Source organism: Oncorhynchus nerka, linkage group LG20 (genome assembly GCF_034236695.1).
Source record: "Oncorhynchus nerka isolate Pitt River linkage group LG20, Oner_Uvic_2.0, whole genome shotgun sequence".
In the NCBI taxonomy this organism is placed as follows: Eukaryota; Metazoa; Chordata; class Actinopteri; order Salmoniformes; family Salmonidae; genus Oncorhynchus; species Oncorhynchus nerka.
In genome coordinates, this window is record NC_088415.1 from 22,824,252 (window position 1) to 22,840,167 (window position 15,916).

The 15,916-nt window shown below is 43.5% G+C and overlaps 1 protein-coding gene across 2 annotated transcripts in view; it reads right to left on the reverse strand.

The window, feature by feature from the left end:
* Positions 1-4,916: 4,916 nt before the first annotated feature.
* Positions 4,917-15,916, reverse strand: part of LOC115102086 (FYVE, RhoGEF and PH domain-containing protein 3-like) — a 176,532-nt gene continuing 165,532 nt past the window's right edge. For both annotated transcript variants that reach the window (XM_065005315.1, XM_065005314.1), the window contains exons 11-19: positions 14,796-14,900; positions 14,573-14,652; positions 14,367-14,397; positions 12,992-13,096; positions 10,722-10,775; positions 9,939-10,040; positions 9,657-9,791; positions 7,834-7,980; positions 4,917-6,779 (exon numbers count right to left, since the gene is read on the reverse strand). In XM_065005315.1, coding sequence (XP_064861387.1) covers positions 6,534-6,779; positions 7,834-7,980; positions 9,657-9,791; positions 9,939-10,040; positions 10,722-10,775; positions 12,992-13,096; positions 14,367-14,397; positions 14,573-14,652; positions 14,796-14,900 — 1,005 coding nt within the window. In that variant the 3' untranslated portion in view covers positions 4,917-6,533. The remainder of the gene's footprint in view (positions 6,780-7,833; positions 7,981-9,656; positions 9,792-9,938; positions 10,041-10,721; positions 10,776-12,991; positions 13,097-14,366; positions 14,398-14,572; positions 14,653-14,795; positions 14,901-15,916) is intronic.

Consider the following 15,916-nt stretch of genomic DNA (forward strand, 5'->3'; position numbering starts at 1 on the left):
CAGTCAAAGAGTCTTAGTCTTATTAAACATTATTTAGAGGTTGGTTCTCCATTTTTTCCGTGTTTACCTGTCACGACTTGTTTGGGCTGCTTTCGGCGATCGATGTCACCGGCTTTCTAGCCATCACCGCTCCATTTCTCATATGTCTATTTGTTTTGTCTTGTTCCATACACACCTGGTTTTCATTCCCCAATCAATCTACATGTATTTAGTCCTCTGTTCCCCATCATGTCTTTGTGTATAATTGTTTATTGTTACGTGGGATATTTGTCAGGTGCTGCACTTTTGTTATTAGATCGTGTTTTTGGCACTAGTATGTTTTATGTGCTGTCGTTGTTGACCGGTATTCAAGTCCGCCTGTTTATAATACTTCGCTCTCCTGCACTTGACTTCGCCTCCCATATACACGCCTAACATTACCTTCCACTGTGTTTTTGTTTTCACTGCGTTGGTAATGTTTGTCTATAAAATTCTCTAGCCTTACAAGTTGTTTTGAGTTATTATCCAGTTATGATGTTGTTGCACACAAGTGAGCACATCACTGTAAAAGTACTATTATTTGGTCAGCTTTAGGGACATACATTTCCAATCCATTGATAATTTAGGAAAGGGACCATTTTAGTTAGCTAGCTAGACACTGGAGGACAACGAGACAATTCAAGTTTTTTCTGTCACTGAATTTTGGCTTGATATGATGTGATTGGTGTGAAGCCAAATCCAAACTGGCTTCTTTTGACATTTTTTTTGTTGGTGCGCCAGTACCATTCAAAGTGGAGCTTGCTCAGTTTAGCTCAACTGTGATTGACTATTATTTAATACATGTTATATCAAGGGAGGCCAAATGCTCTCCGCATTCAATGCTACAGGTGGCTGAAAAATCATACTCTTTTTGATCAGACAGCATCAGATAGATGGGTCACACATACAGAGACAAAGGGGCGTTGTTTCGCTCACTCGGATGCTTTTTCCGTTGAGAAACATTCAGCCTCTTGCGAATTTAAGGAAAACTATGAAACACAGAGAGACAAAAAATAACTTATTTTAAAGTCCAGACTTCGAATCCTAGCTAGCGTACTCTCTTATTGGCTCAAGCTGCAGCTTTTGCCGGAGAGAGAATCAGCACACACACGCCTCACTAATCTCACGAGAGTTGGCCAGTCTGTTTTCAGGACCTCTCCTCACACCTAGTTTGTTACTGTGTCAGTTGAGTCTGGATCCTCACATCCATACCTTTTGGGGATTGGGAGTGGAATTTCCTGAGTATATTCTGATATCCATAGAATATATTATTAATTCACATATTGCCCTGAGAACAGAACTACTTTATACTTACACCTGGTATTGAAGTATTGTATTAATTGGGTGTTAAACAAATGATCTGTTCTGTAAGACATATCTGTATTTCTGCTACTGTCTAGACAGGGAGAAGATTGTCAATGCCATACTACTGCGATAAATGCAGTAGTATGCATCTTGCCTATGCCGCTCTGTCATTGCTCAGCCATATATTTATATACTTATTCCATTCCTTTACTTAGATTTGTGTGTATTAGGTAGCTGTTGTGGAGTTAGATTACATGTTCGATATTGCTGCACTGTCGGAACTAGAAGCACAAGCATTTCGCTACACTCGCAATAACATCTGCTAACCATGTGTATGTGACCAATAAAATTTGATTTGATTTCTATGAGCTCGGGACTATTCTAGTCCAGATGTCGTTTCCCTTGTAGTCTCGAGGAAATGATGCTACGCGCTGAGGTATTTATAGGGTGTGGGTGGACGTAAATCACACTGTGAGTGCATAGGGTAGCATGCTACAACTGCAAGTTAAAAAAAATATTTAAAATACTGTTAGATTAATATATGACTACTAGCAGTGGGTATTATTGTTAGCAATCTAGCTAATATGTTTTGAGTTTTCTTTTCCTCATGTGGTGAATTAGCCCCAAAAAGAATGTACCTATAATATTAGTGCAAATTCATCTCAATTGACCAACAAAATGTAAAAAATGGAGCCATATTTTAACAGTAAAATATATCAACAATACCCTATTGTCGCCCCACAATTAATGGCATATCACTGGATTAGGTTGCACATCAAAATATCTTGAATCATGCATTCCTGCTTGGACATGTTCGATGCAACACCTTATTTATTTACATCTCAGTAGTCTATTAGTAGTCTATTATACAGAATGACTATTTAAGGTGATTACTACTTTTTTCCAGTAAAAATATTTGTGTGACCAAATCATGGTCTGGTGTCACCAACTGAAAACGTTGTTGGGGAAAATGTTAGCCTGGAGCCCTGTCAAGGGGCTGCTGAGTAATGTGTTCTTCTGCCAACTTGGCTGTTGGAAAGATAATCAAATATTTTGGTCTGACTTGGCATTGCTTGCTGGTTGGGGTTTTAGGCTGGGTTTCTGTATAGCCCTTTGTGACATCGGCTGATGTAAAAATGGCTTTCTACATACATTTGATTGATTGATTGATTGATTGATTGATGTTTGTTTGTGCATATGGAAGACAGTGATTTATGTTTACTATAGGTTAACGAGGCAATACAAATGTGATGCGACTTCCAGATTTTAGGGCATTTAGGTTGACTAAAATGTTCCACTGTTATTGTCATTTTGACAATAACTAGACTAAATCATTATTCAATTGACAAAAATGTGACTTAATTCAATTTGAGTCAAAAATACTAAGACTACACTAAAAAAAAAGTAAAGTGCCAAACTAAACATTGGTTCACACAATCTATCTATAGCTGTCCCTGTCTATCACCACACACACGTACGCACACACCCTCTGCTTTCTGACTGAAACCACATTCCCCTCATCTCAGTCTGTGTGGTAGTTCCAGACACCTTCACTTGTCTTCTGGTATGAAAGCAGAAGCGCGTACACAAGATGAGTCCTGGAGACTAACAGTCACACTATACAAACAGTCACGTACAGTACAGTATTGTACTAGAATGAATAAAGACCATGCAGAAAGCACATGGACAAAACTCACAATATCAGATGCCATTTATATCATTCTGCTCAGTGATGTTGTTCATATCATTCTGCTCAGTGATGTCGTTCATATCATTCTACTCAGTGATGTTGTTCATAACATTCTGCTCAGTGATGTCATTCATATCTTTCTGCTCAGTGATGTTGTTCATATCATTCTGCTCAGTGATGTCATTCATATCTTTCTGCTCAGTGATGTCATTCATAACATTCTGCTCAGTGATGTCGTTCATATCTTTCTGCTCAGTGATATTGTTCATATCATTCTGCTCAGTGATGTTGTTCATATCTTTCTGCTCAGTGATGTCGTTCATAACATCCTGCTCAGTGATGTCGTTCATATCATTCTGCTCAGTAATGTCGTTCATATCATTCTGCTCAGTGATGTTGTTCATATCATTCTGCTCAGTGATGTTGTTCCTATCATTCTGCTCAGTGATGTTGTTCATATATTTCTGCTCAGTGATATTGTTCCTATCTTTCTGCTCAGTGATGTTGTTCCTATCTTTCTGCTCAGTGATGTTGTTCATATCATTCTGCTCAGTGATGTTGTTCCTATCTTTCTGCTCAGTGATGTTGTTCATATCATTCTGCTCAGTGATGTCATTCATAACACTCTGCTCAGTGATGTCATTTATATCATTCTGCTCAGTGATGTCGTTCATATCATTCTGCTCAGTGATGTCGTTCATATCATTCTGCTAAGTGATGTCGTTTATAACATTCTGCTCAGTGATATCATTCATAACATTCTGGTCAGTGATATCATTCATGACATTCTGCTCTCTAGTACACTCTCAGGGACACACACTGAGGCAGAGAAACTCAGAGAAATTACTGTCTCTCTATCATTCTATCTTTGTGGTTTCAGAACAAAGTTGTTAATCCTTCGGCATCCTAGCCAACGATAAGGTCAAATATCTGCTGGCATTTTATATCTGATGTATGATATCACTGATAGGAGAGACTGTTAATCCAGTCAATGCAGGATCTTACTTCAGTTATCATCCCAGGCCTTGGACAGCCCAAGAGGATTGGGCCATCACTTTACGCTCACGATAAACATCTTAAATCCAGAGACATTAGAAGTCACTTACATCAAGGATGCATTGTTTGCTTGTAAGTATTCAGTACTTCTCTTCATCTATTAGTGTGTGATGAAAACGTTATATATGTGATTTTCTTTGAACTAATATTTGTTTTCTATTCATGTGCTGTTCTAATAACCAATTTCTGTGTTCATGCAAGTGACTGACTGAACGAATCTTCACTTATCAGCATCTGCAATTTGGCAGTAGCACCAGACCGTGTTTTGAGAACGATAGATATCTCAGTTTCAAGGTCTCAACTTAGAGAGGAGAAGCCTTGTGAGGTATTGGTCTGTCACATGTTATAAACCAGTACTGGTCGGTCACATGAATGAAACAAAACAGTAATGATGAATGAATTATGCTAAATCATGCAAATATAACTTGTCTGTGTATAGCAGTATTTAAGACAACTGCTGGGACTGCCCCAGCAGAGCTCCTGACAGACGTTCACTATGGTGCATTAAGTTGGTTGGAACCTCTCCAGCGCGCTGACAATAAACAATTATTCATTTAAGATTGACTTTGAGTGTCCCTGTGTAAGAATTTCCACAACAATATACCTACTTGGCAAACATTGCATGAGATCCAATATTCATACCGGATTAAACACTGTCATTAAGTTGGGGAAAAGAAATAGCAGAAGAAAGAAAGCCATTTACAGAGCCAAGGTCTTCAACAACTCAAAGTATGTCTGTGTGGGAGACAGGAGAATGAAATAAATATAGACAGAGATGAGAGAGAATTGAGGGAGAATTTAGGGAGAATTGAGAGAGAATTGTGAACACAAAATGACACTCAAAGGATCATGTTGGACAGTATGACATTGAGTGAGCCATATGTATCTTTATTGATGATGTTTTGACTACTTATCCATTGTGCACAACCCAGGGTTAAAACACGCAATACTGAGTCTGCTCACTTTACAGTACGACAAAGAGGAGAGGAGAGAGGGGCTGGGGTTTTCAGAGCACGGTATATAAATATCAGTAAGTTTATACATGCACATAGAGATGACTAAACAATCTTCTGGTTCTTTACAAGCTGGTGCCAGGGGGTTGGGGGTAGAGGGGGGCAAGGCAGAACGCACAGTCGTACAGTACTTGTATCATTGCTAAGGTTTCTATCACATGACCAGATGGGGGCGAAGCAGGTAAGAGGGAGAAACAGGAAGTGGTAGTATATTCTCCTGGCCAAGGGGGCAGAGTTTATAGTGAGAGGAGGTAGGGAAAGAGCCCATCCAGGAGACAGGGGAGGAGTTGGGGGATGATAGTAAGTTGAGGGTGGGAGTGTTTGGGGGATGGCTGTGAGGAGTTGGGGGCTGATAGTGGGGTGAGGGTGGGAGTGTTTGGGGAGGGCTGTGAGGAGTTGGGGGCTGATAGTGGGGTGAGGGTGGGAGTGTTTGGGGAGGGCTGTGAGGAGTTGGGGGCTGATAGTGGGATGAGGGTGGGAGTGTTTGGAGGGATGGCTGTGAGGAGTTGGGGGCTGATAGTGGGGTGAGGGTGGGAGTGTTTGGGGGAGGGCTGTGAGGAGTTGGGGGCTGATAGTGGGGTGAGGGTGGGAGTGTTTGGGGAAGGGCTGTGAGGAGTTGGGGGGCTGATAATGGGGTGAGGGTGGGAGTGTTTGGGGGAGGGCTGTGAGGAGTTGGGGGCTGATAGTAGGGTGAGGGTGGGAGTGTTTGGGGGGATGGCTGTGAGGAGTTGGGGGGCTGATAGTGGGAGCATCAGGTGGCCAGCCACAAGCATTCGTTCACGTCTCTTAAGTTAAATGGATCTCTTTATACTAATGACACAATTTGGTATACATACTGTACAACCACCACTGAGCTGGCACTGGGACCACAGGGGTGGGGAAAGGTGGTGTCTGTGTCTGGGATTCAATACGCTAACATTTAATAGTGAAATAAAACACAGGAGGAACACACAGACAGGTAGACAGACAGACAGACCAACAGGGGTTAATGCTTCACAACACAGTCACACAATGTACAACAAACTTCATTGTTTTATAAAATCATACAGGGTTCATCTTATAAATGCCTTCGGCTATAATACAAAACATATTAAATCAAAGAGTCTTCTGTTCTTCTTGAACTGCAGAGAACACTGAGAGAAATACAACGTAACCATGCATACAATGGTGTCGAACTGGTGGCACAAGTGTGTGTGTGCATGTGTATGTGTATGTGTGTGTGTGTGTGTAAGCGAGAGAGATCGAGAGAGCCAGGGAAAGAGCGAGTCTGTGTGTGAATGTGTGTGTGTGTGTCTGGTGGAGGAGACGATTCTTCCCTCTCTTCAAAGAAAACAAAACAAAATAAAAAGTGCCAAGGTAAAGTGAATTCAAGTAATGTGTGCTCTGTCCACAGGAGAGGGGGCGAGAGGTGGGAAGGAGGGGGAGGGTCCTGTGGCCTCAACGGAGCCTCCCTATTGGCTCTTCCTGTGCTCCGCCAGGCTGACGGGCGTGACTGTGGTTGTTTCCCCGCGGGCGGCTCTAGAGAGAAGCTCCACCCACTGGTCCTGGACCTCTGCATCCTGGGCGCTGAACAGCAGAGCCTGCTGGGAGTTACTCAGCCGGAACGCGTGTTTGAGCTCTGACTTCTCTGTTGCCGATGGCGCTGCCATGTTCACCTCAAACCCCGGGAGGGGTATGGCCCGTACCCCACGAGAGTCCTGAAGAGACACAACAAACAGGCCAATCAGAATCAAGAGGAAGCATAACAGTCCAGTGTTTCTCTCATTTAATGCAGGGGGCTAGATTGTATTTCATAAGGCACGTGCATAATCGCTCTCCTCTCCCCCTCCTCATTCCCCAGTTTCTATTTAATCATTAAATGCTAACAATCATTAATCCTAATCTTCTGCCAGGGGATGTCAGCTTTCTGCCTGCCTGGGATTGTTGCAGAGATGGGATTTTGGTCACTAAAATGGAATGGGGAGAGCTGGCTACAGTGACTGGTTTTTAGCCCTGGAGATGCCTGCACACCTATCCTATAAAGGACCATGGTGAAGCACCCTCAGGAGAGGGGAGAAGTGGGTAAAGATTTCCCCAAGCAACAGACACAAGGTCAGTTCTTTGGTTCAAATTCCACCTTGCGTACAGACAGTAGGAACATGCTGTACATTACAGGTCGTGAAAAGATTGCTGATAGCTACTTTACTGAGGAAAAATGAACTTACTATCACGTGGTTGTCCCACCTAGCTATCATAAGATGAATGCACTAAGGAAGTCGCTCTGGATAAGAGCGTCTGCTAAATGACTCAAATGTTAATGTAAGGTAAAGCACACATACAGACAGGTCTATACATGTGACCTGGGCATGGAGAAGGGATGTAGACAAGACAGCGGTACATAGACACAGACAGACAGACAGACAGACAGACAGACAGACAGACAGACAGACAGGCCCTCAGGTGTGACCCTCAGGTGTGACCCTCAGGAGAGACCCTCAGGAGAGACCCTCAGGAGAGACCCTCAGGAGAGAGACCCTCAGGTGAGACCCTCAGGTGAGACCCTCAGGTGAGACCCTCAGGAGAGAGACCCTCAGGTGTGACCCTCAGGAGAGAGACCCTCAAGAGAAAGACCGTCAAAAGACAGGCCCTCAAGAGAGACCCTCAGGAGAGAGACCCTCAGCAGAGACCCTCAGGAGAGACCCTCAGGACAGAGACCCTCAGGAGAGACGCTCAGGAGAGAGACCCTCAGGTATGTGTGAGGTTAACCCTTACCTGTCCGCTGGTCTGCAGGTACAGCACTAGAGGTTCAGTCTTGGTGACGGCCACCCAGGTCTTTGTCCAGCTCTTGCCCTTCTCCTGCACCTGCAGCTGGCCACACTGCAGACAGTTGTCCCCCAATAGAGACGGAGACACCTGCTTCTGGAGGGACAGAAACACACACAGGAGGCAGAGTTAAAGGCACAATCCCAATGTTGATCCACTGCAGTGGGAGCCAGTACTCACATAATATTCAGAGAAATACACTATATTTTTAACCCATTAAAAAAACAATGTTTGGAACGGGAGCTCACTTTCATTATTTGCTCTACTCCTAATTCAAAGTGATGATCAGTGGTGCTGGATCCCCACTGTTACTGATGTGTTGCTGGAGCACCACTGTTACTGATGTGGTTACGGAGCCCCACTGTTACTGATGTGGTTACGGAGCCCCACTGTTACTGATGTGTTGCTGGAGCCCCACTGTTACTGATGTGTTGCTGGAGCCCCGCTGTTACTGATGTGTTGCTGGAACCCCGCTGTTACTGATGTGGTTACGGAGCGCCGCTGTTACTGATGTGTTGCTGGAGCCCCACTGTTACTGATGTGTTGCTGGAGCCCCGCTGTTACTGATGTGTTGCTGGAGCCCCGCTGTTACTGATGTGTTGCTGGAGCCCCGCTGTTACTGATGTGTTGCTGGAGCCCCACTGTTACTGATGTGGTGCTGGAGCCCCACTGTTACTGATGTGTTGCTGGAGCCCCACTGTTACTGATGTGTTGCTGGAGCCCCACTGTTACTGATGTGTTGCTGGAGCCCCACTGTTACTGATGTGTTGCTGGAGCCCCACTGTTACTGATGTGGTGCTGGAGCCCCACTGTTACTGATGTGTTGCTGGAGCCCCACTGTTACTGATGTGTTGCTGGAGCCCCACTGTTACTGATGTGTTGCTGGAGCCCCACTGTTACTGATGTGTTGCTGGAGCCCCACTGTTACTGATGTGTTGCTGGAGCCCCACTGTTACTGATGTGTTGCTGGAGCCCCACTGTTACTGATGTGTTGCTGGAGCCCCACTGTTACTGATGTGGTGCTGGAGCCCTGATGTGGTGCTGGAGCCCCACTGTTACTGATGTGTTGCTGGAGCCCCACTGTTACTGATGTGTTGCTGGAGCCCCACTGTTACTGGTGTGTTGCTGGAGCCCCACTGTTAATGATGTGGTGCTGGAGCCCCACTGTTACTGATGTGGTGCTGGAGCCCCACTGTTACTGATGTGTTGCTGGAGCCCCACTGTTACTGATGTGTTGCTGGAGCCCCACTGTTACTGATGTGTTGCTGGAGATCAACTTTGAATGATGTGTTGCTGGAGCCCAACTGTTACTGATGTGGTGCTGGAGCCCTTCTGTTACTGATGTGTTGCTGGACTATGGACTGCAGACTATGGACTGTGTGTACCACTTTTTGTCTCTATAGTGCGTGTGTGTGTGAGATTGAAAGAGGTGCACCGCTCTTTTTGGGGCTGTCTGGGCAGGGCTCTGTCTTCTCTGCCATGCTGGGGTGACTAACAGGATTGTTCTGCTCTCTCCAGAGGCTGGCACTGAAACAATATGCCCACTGCCAACCTCTATACTCCAACCTTCCCCCCTCAGACCTACTCTGGTGAGCCTTACACACCACATCTCCCTCCTGTCCATGTTAGCTGCTCAGCAACACTGTGCCATATACAATAAGTATTATGTGTGATTGTATTATGATACTTGTGAGGGGAAGCTTCATTTAAATGAAGTTATATTCTACTATTTTCTATTGTATTCTATAAGCTGAGAGTCAGACGGTCCTCACCTCGGCTGTAGCTTTCCTCTTCATCTCTCCTGGGGCCCCTGCAGACCCTTCAGGGACTTGGCTCGTCTCAAAGCATTCAGGACACAGTCGACACGTCTTATTCTCCAACATCTTAGAGCATTTACCACAGATGGCCTGCAGAGGGAGGGAAAGAGAGAATGAGAAATGGAGGGAGAGAAAGATATTTAGACAACTGAAAATCAATCATACAAGACATCCACTGGTGAAAATGCAGCATACTAACTGCCCCGCCCCCGCCCTCCTCTCTCTCTCTGTGCTCACCGCTCCACAGGCTTTGCAGTGGTGTTTGCGCTTGGTGAAGTTGAAGCTTTCGTTGCAGCCTTTACATGTCTGCTTCTCCTTCTCCTTCTTCTTGGAACTTCTCTGGAAAACAGAGAAACAAACAACGTATCAAAATCTGTCCAATCACAAGGTCATCTTATCTCAATGCATCTACGTAATGCCTAAGTAATCCTGAAATAGTTGGGTGAAGGGGAATATTTCCTTTCTATCTTGCCATTTTCTCACTCAATTTTCTCGCTCTGTTATCTCCCCTATTCTTTCCCTCCTCCATAACAGAAAAATGGAAATTAAAGTCGCTCCCGTTTCTCTTTCAGCTGCCAGCCCTTTAGCACAGATGCATTGTGGGAGGGAATGTGAAATGTACCCCCTGATCATGTCTCATCTTTCCACAGACACCTCTCACTGCTATTAGAGAGTGAGATAGTGATGCTATTGAGAGGACTGCCTACTATTTTACAGACTGCAGACTACTGTGTGGATTATAGAGCCACTGCCATTGTAATACCAGGCTGACAGACATTCAGGCTTTAGAATAGCAGAGATCAATGTAATTCTGGTTATGAACTCAGACAGACATTCATGGTACAATGTATTCACATTCTATTGCCCATTGTATGGGTTCTAGTATTATGTTGGGCGATGCCATTGGCGCTGTAGCAAAGAGAGATCAATGGTCTTGAAATCCAAAGCTGAGTCCATAACATCACACAAAAGGTAATAGAGCCGGAGGAAATGTATTGTAATATGACTTTTGACACCTACCCTTTCATGCAGTCTTTCACTGTCTGAGTCTATGGATGTGGTGCTCCAGGGGCCCTGAGGAGAGCAGAACATGAATACAGGATCAGAGTGACATATTTAACCCTGGGAGAGATGTATGAGTTACATTGAAAGTACACCCCTTGTTATTACACAGATAGCACTTCATGTCAGGTGACAACAAACCACTAACAAAGCATTCTCCCACATTGCCAGGGAATGAGAACAACCCACTGAATATCCCCTAAAGCTGCAGTTTGTGTTTACTCCCACTAGATGGCAGCCACACCTGAGAGAATGACAGTAGTAGTCAGTCATGTGTTTCTAGTTTGGCCTGTGTCCAGGTTCATAGTGGGTCAGTCATACAGATAGATAGAGGAATCTCCCATCTTAGTATGGGCAGCGCCATTGAGGACTTTCACAATTTTTAAATAGTTAACTAGTGGGACTTCCTATAGGTTAAGAATCACATCATTCCATCGATGTCACCAGGAGAGATTAGCCAATTCATTATACTCACGAGGAAATATTCCACAACTGCAGTTGGCAGTAAAATCGCCTACTTTGGCTTTACAGCTGTTCAAACAACACACTGACAGTGTGTACCCTTTCAGTTGGTTTGCCAACTCAAAAAAGTTGAATATATACAGTATCAGTCAAAAGTTTGGACACACCTACATTCCAAGGTTTTTCTTTATTTTTGAAGACATCAAAACTATTAAATAACACATATGGAATCATGTAGTAACCAAAAAAGTGGTAAACAAATTAAAATATATTTTATAGTTGAGATTCTTCAAAGTAGCCACCCTTTGCCTTGATGACAGCATCGCACACTCTTGGCATTCTCTCAACCAGATTCATGAGGTAGTCATCTGGAATGCATTTCAATTAAAAGCTGTGCCTTGTTTAAAAGTTAATTTGTGGAATTTCTTTCCTTCCTAATGCATTTGAGCCAATCAGTTGTGTTGTGACATGGTAGGGGTGGTATCCAGAAGATAGCCCTATTTGTTAAAAGACCAATTCCATATTATGGCAAGAACAGTTCAAATAAGCAAAGAGAAATGACAGACCATCATTACTTTAAGGCAGGAAGGTCAGTCAATACGGAAAATGTCAAGAACTTTGAAAGTTTCTTCAAGTGCAGTCGCAAAACCCATCAAGCACTATGATGAAACTGGCTCTTATGAGGACTGCCACAGGAAAGGAAGACCCAGAGGATACGTTAATTAGTTACCAGACTCAGAAATTGCAGCCCAAATAAATGCTTCACAGAGTTCAAGTAACAGAGACATCTCAACATTAACTGTCAGAGGAGACTGTGTGAATCAGGCCTTCATTATCGAATTGCTTTACAGAAACCACTACACCAATAAGAAGAGACTTGCTTGGGCCAAGAAACACGAGCAATTGACATTACATTGGTGGAAATCTGTCCCTTGGTCTGATGTGTCCAAATTTGAGATTTTTGGATGTCTTTGTGAGACACAGAATAGGTGAACGGATGATCTCCGCATGTGTGGTTCCCACCGTGAAGCATGGAGGAAGAGGTGTGATGGTGCTTTGCTGGTGACACTGTCAGTAAATTATTTATAATTCAATGCACACTTAACCAGCATGGCTACCCCAGCATTCTGCAGCGATATGCCATTCCATCTGGTTTGTGCTTAGTGTCACTATCATTTATTTTTCAACAGGACAATGACCCAACACACCTCCAGGATGTGTAAGGGCTATTTGACCAAGAAGAAGAGTGATGGAATGCTGCATCAGATGACCTGGCCTCCACAATCACTTGACCTCAACCCAATTGAGATGGTTTGGGATGAGTTGGACCGCAGAGTGAAGGAAAAGCAGCCAACAAGTGCTCAGCATATGTTGTAACTTTTTCAAGATTGTTGGAAAAGCATTCCTCATGAAGCAGGTTGAGAGAATGCCAAGAGTGTGCAAAGCAGTCATCAAGACAAAGGGTGGCTACTTTGAAGAATCTAAAATCTAAAATATATTTTGATTTGTTTAACTATTGTTTGTGGTTTCTACATGATTCCAAATGTGATACTTCATCGTTTGATGTCTTCACTATTATTCTACAATGTATAAAATAGTAAAAATTAAGACAAACCCTTGAATGAGAAGGTGTGTCCAAACTTTTGACTGGTACTGTACACACTCTATATATATTAATATATATACACTCTCTGACCAAGCTGCAGTGCTCTCAAATGTATATATATACACTCATCGTGCAGGTTGACTCATGGCTAGAGACTGACCGGTGAGTCTGGCGTGTGGTCTTCCTCCCTGGAGAAGGAGCTGTTGAAGGCTTTGTTAAAGGTCTCACTGTTCTGCTTGTGTCTCTCTATGGTGGCCAGGATCACCTGGGAGTGGAAGGGACGGGGGAGAGGGAGAGCAGAGAGGGAATGAACGCTTTATAAAGGCCTGTAGTTACATACGGCCATCATATTCTTCACCGGTTTATAATAAAAGTCAAGAGGCAGCGACAGGGAGAAAGTAAAGCAACAGATTTTTACAACAGTAACATTCCTACAGCAATCTGCAGCCTCAAGGAGACAGAGAGAGAGACCTAAACATCAGCGCCACAGGTAACTTCCACAAAGCTGTGAACGAGCTGAGAGACAAGGCAAGAAGGGCCTTCTGTGCCATCAAAAGGAACATAGAATTTGACGTAACAATTAGGATCTGGCTAAAAATACTTGAATCAGTTAAAGAACCCTTTATGGTTGTGAGGTCTGGGGTCCGCTCACCAAAACCAAGAATTCCCAAAAATGGGACAAACACCAAATTGAGACTCTGCATGCAGAATTATGCAAAAAGATCCTTCGTGTACAACGTAAAACACGAAATAATGCATGCAGGACAGAATTAGCCCTATACCCACTAATTATCAAATTCCAGAAAAAAGCCGTTAAATTCTACAACCACCTTTACTGTTCATTTTTATTGTTTATTTCACTACTGTTTATTATCTACTTCACTTGCTTTGGCAATGTTAACATATGTTTCCCATGCCAATAAAGCCCTTAAATTGAGAGAGAGAGAGAGAGAGAGAGAGAGAGAGAGAGAGAGAGAGAGAGAGAGAGAGAGAGAAAGGGGGCCTTTGCCTGTCTAAGTAGGAGAGAGGAGAACAAAGAGAGAGACTGTGCCTGGCTGTAGACTGGACTGACCCTGCTATACACTGATGACATCATCCATGACATCAGAGGGCCAAATGCATCACAAACCTCTGATCCAGCCCAGTGGTCTACTGCACTAAACAGAGAGTGTGTGTGTGTGTGTGCAATCTTTGTTCCCCCCTCTTCAAAGTCTCTTGTGACACCACACATTCCCTGTGTCTTCAGATTGCTGAATGGTCCTTCCAGTCCTTTCCACATACCCAGCCCCCCTGCCTGACACACACTCCTCCCCTCCAGTCTATTAGCCTTTTTAATCAGCTTTAGTCAGCTTTAATGGACTAAATGAGCTATAATGAGAGGAAAACAATTCCCCAACTCACAGAATGGCAGTGTGGAGGAAAGCTTCCCTAATACTAATACTGTCCATAATACACTGAAACTGTGGGGGCACAAATCCTTCTGCAAACCCTCTCATTCCATGTTAGTGTGTTTCTGTCGAGATGGTATTCCTTACCTGTATCCAGTCTTCCTTTTCCTCTGCCGTGCTGAAAAGCAGAGGGAAGGTTTCAACAACAGTATTAACTGCAACACTTAACCCCAATATTAAGGCTCTCTAGCTATAAATACTACTATGTATTCTAGCTGTGCCTGAAATGTTGTGTCCCATTACAAAAGGCACAGTTCTACAGTTCTCCCATGTAACAGCTCCTTAGTTCTTACCTGGCCTGTAGCTCTAGTGAGCGCTGCTTGCCGATGATGGCGAACGTGAGAGGGAGATTCTGCTTCACATTCTCCTGAACCTGAAGACACAGAGGAGAACAGTGTCACTTTACCTCTATCCTAACGTAGCAGGCGTAAAAATACGCCCGAGAGGAGTTTCCACATCCGGTTTTCAGCAGAAAAGGAAGCTAGGTTGAATTTGTTGTATCCTTGCTTCCATTACCTCCTTCCTGATCTCCATCCCTGCGATGTCGATCCTCTCTCTCACACTGAACTTCTGACCCATCAATCTCAGCTTGGGAACGCAGTACAGCACCATGTTATTAAACTGCAGCACAGAGACACAGGGAGCGAGAGAGAGGGGGAAACAGATAAGTATAATAAACAGATGAATACACACACACTTTGATATGTGAATAGTTTCAGGAAACTAAACTAACGTCACTAATTCACAGGAGTGGAGTAAACATAATTTTTTAAATCAAAATGCAAAATGCTTCTGGAACATGTGAACTTTCATATGCCTTAATAACAAAACTGTACCCCATCCATAAATACAAATAAAATTGTGAAAATACGAGCTTAGTTAGTTTTGCCACAGAAAAAGACAGGAACTTTCCCGCTAGCCATGATTGGCTGAGATAATCGATGGGCTGGACATGCCGGGAGATGAGTTTGGATTGGTCTGCCATGTAGCATGCATCTGTCGATAACGTGATCTGTTCCATATGTGTTGACAGTCCTTTCTACCACACCGTTTTTGATAGATATAATGTTAGCCTTCAAGAACTACTAAAGTTTTGCTACTGCTCTCAACAACATTGATGCCCTGAATTTAGCAGGTACTATCGACAGATCAGTTAGAAAAAATGATGCCACGGTCAGTGTGTACCAGTCAGAGTGACTTGACTTGTGTTAATCCATAATATATTTTCATATATAAATTTCTAATTTAGTCAGAAAGTCATTTTTAGTTAAAGCATACAGTTAGTTAGCTAGCAAACGTTAGCTTTTCTGTAGTATATTATTCAAATCAGAAACCATTTGCATTGCTAGTTATAGCCTAGCTAGCTAACATTTTACCTAGTTTGTTAGCTTTAGCTACCTGCAGATTGATACTACAGCTATTATGACAATGTTTGTATTGGTAGTACTGTGAGTTGGGATTATGCCAGTTATGCCAGTTCGTTGTTTAGCTAGCTAGCTACCTAGCTAGCTACATGTCTAAACAAAAGACTCCGGCCAGATTATTATATGACCCATCAAATTAGCCAGGTGTGTCTGGGGGTGATTACGGCCATGTATTGTATTTCATGAACATGTGGACATGTCTAGATAATAGTG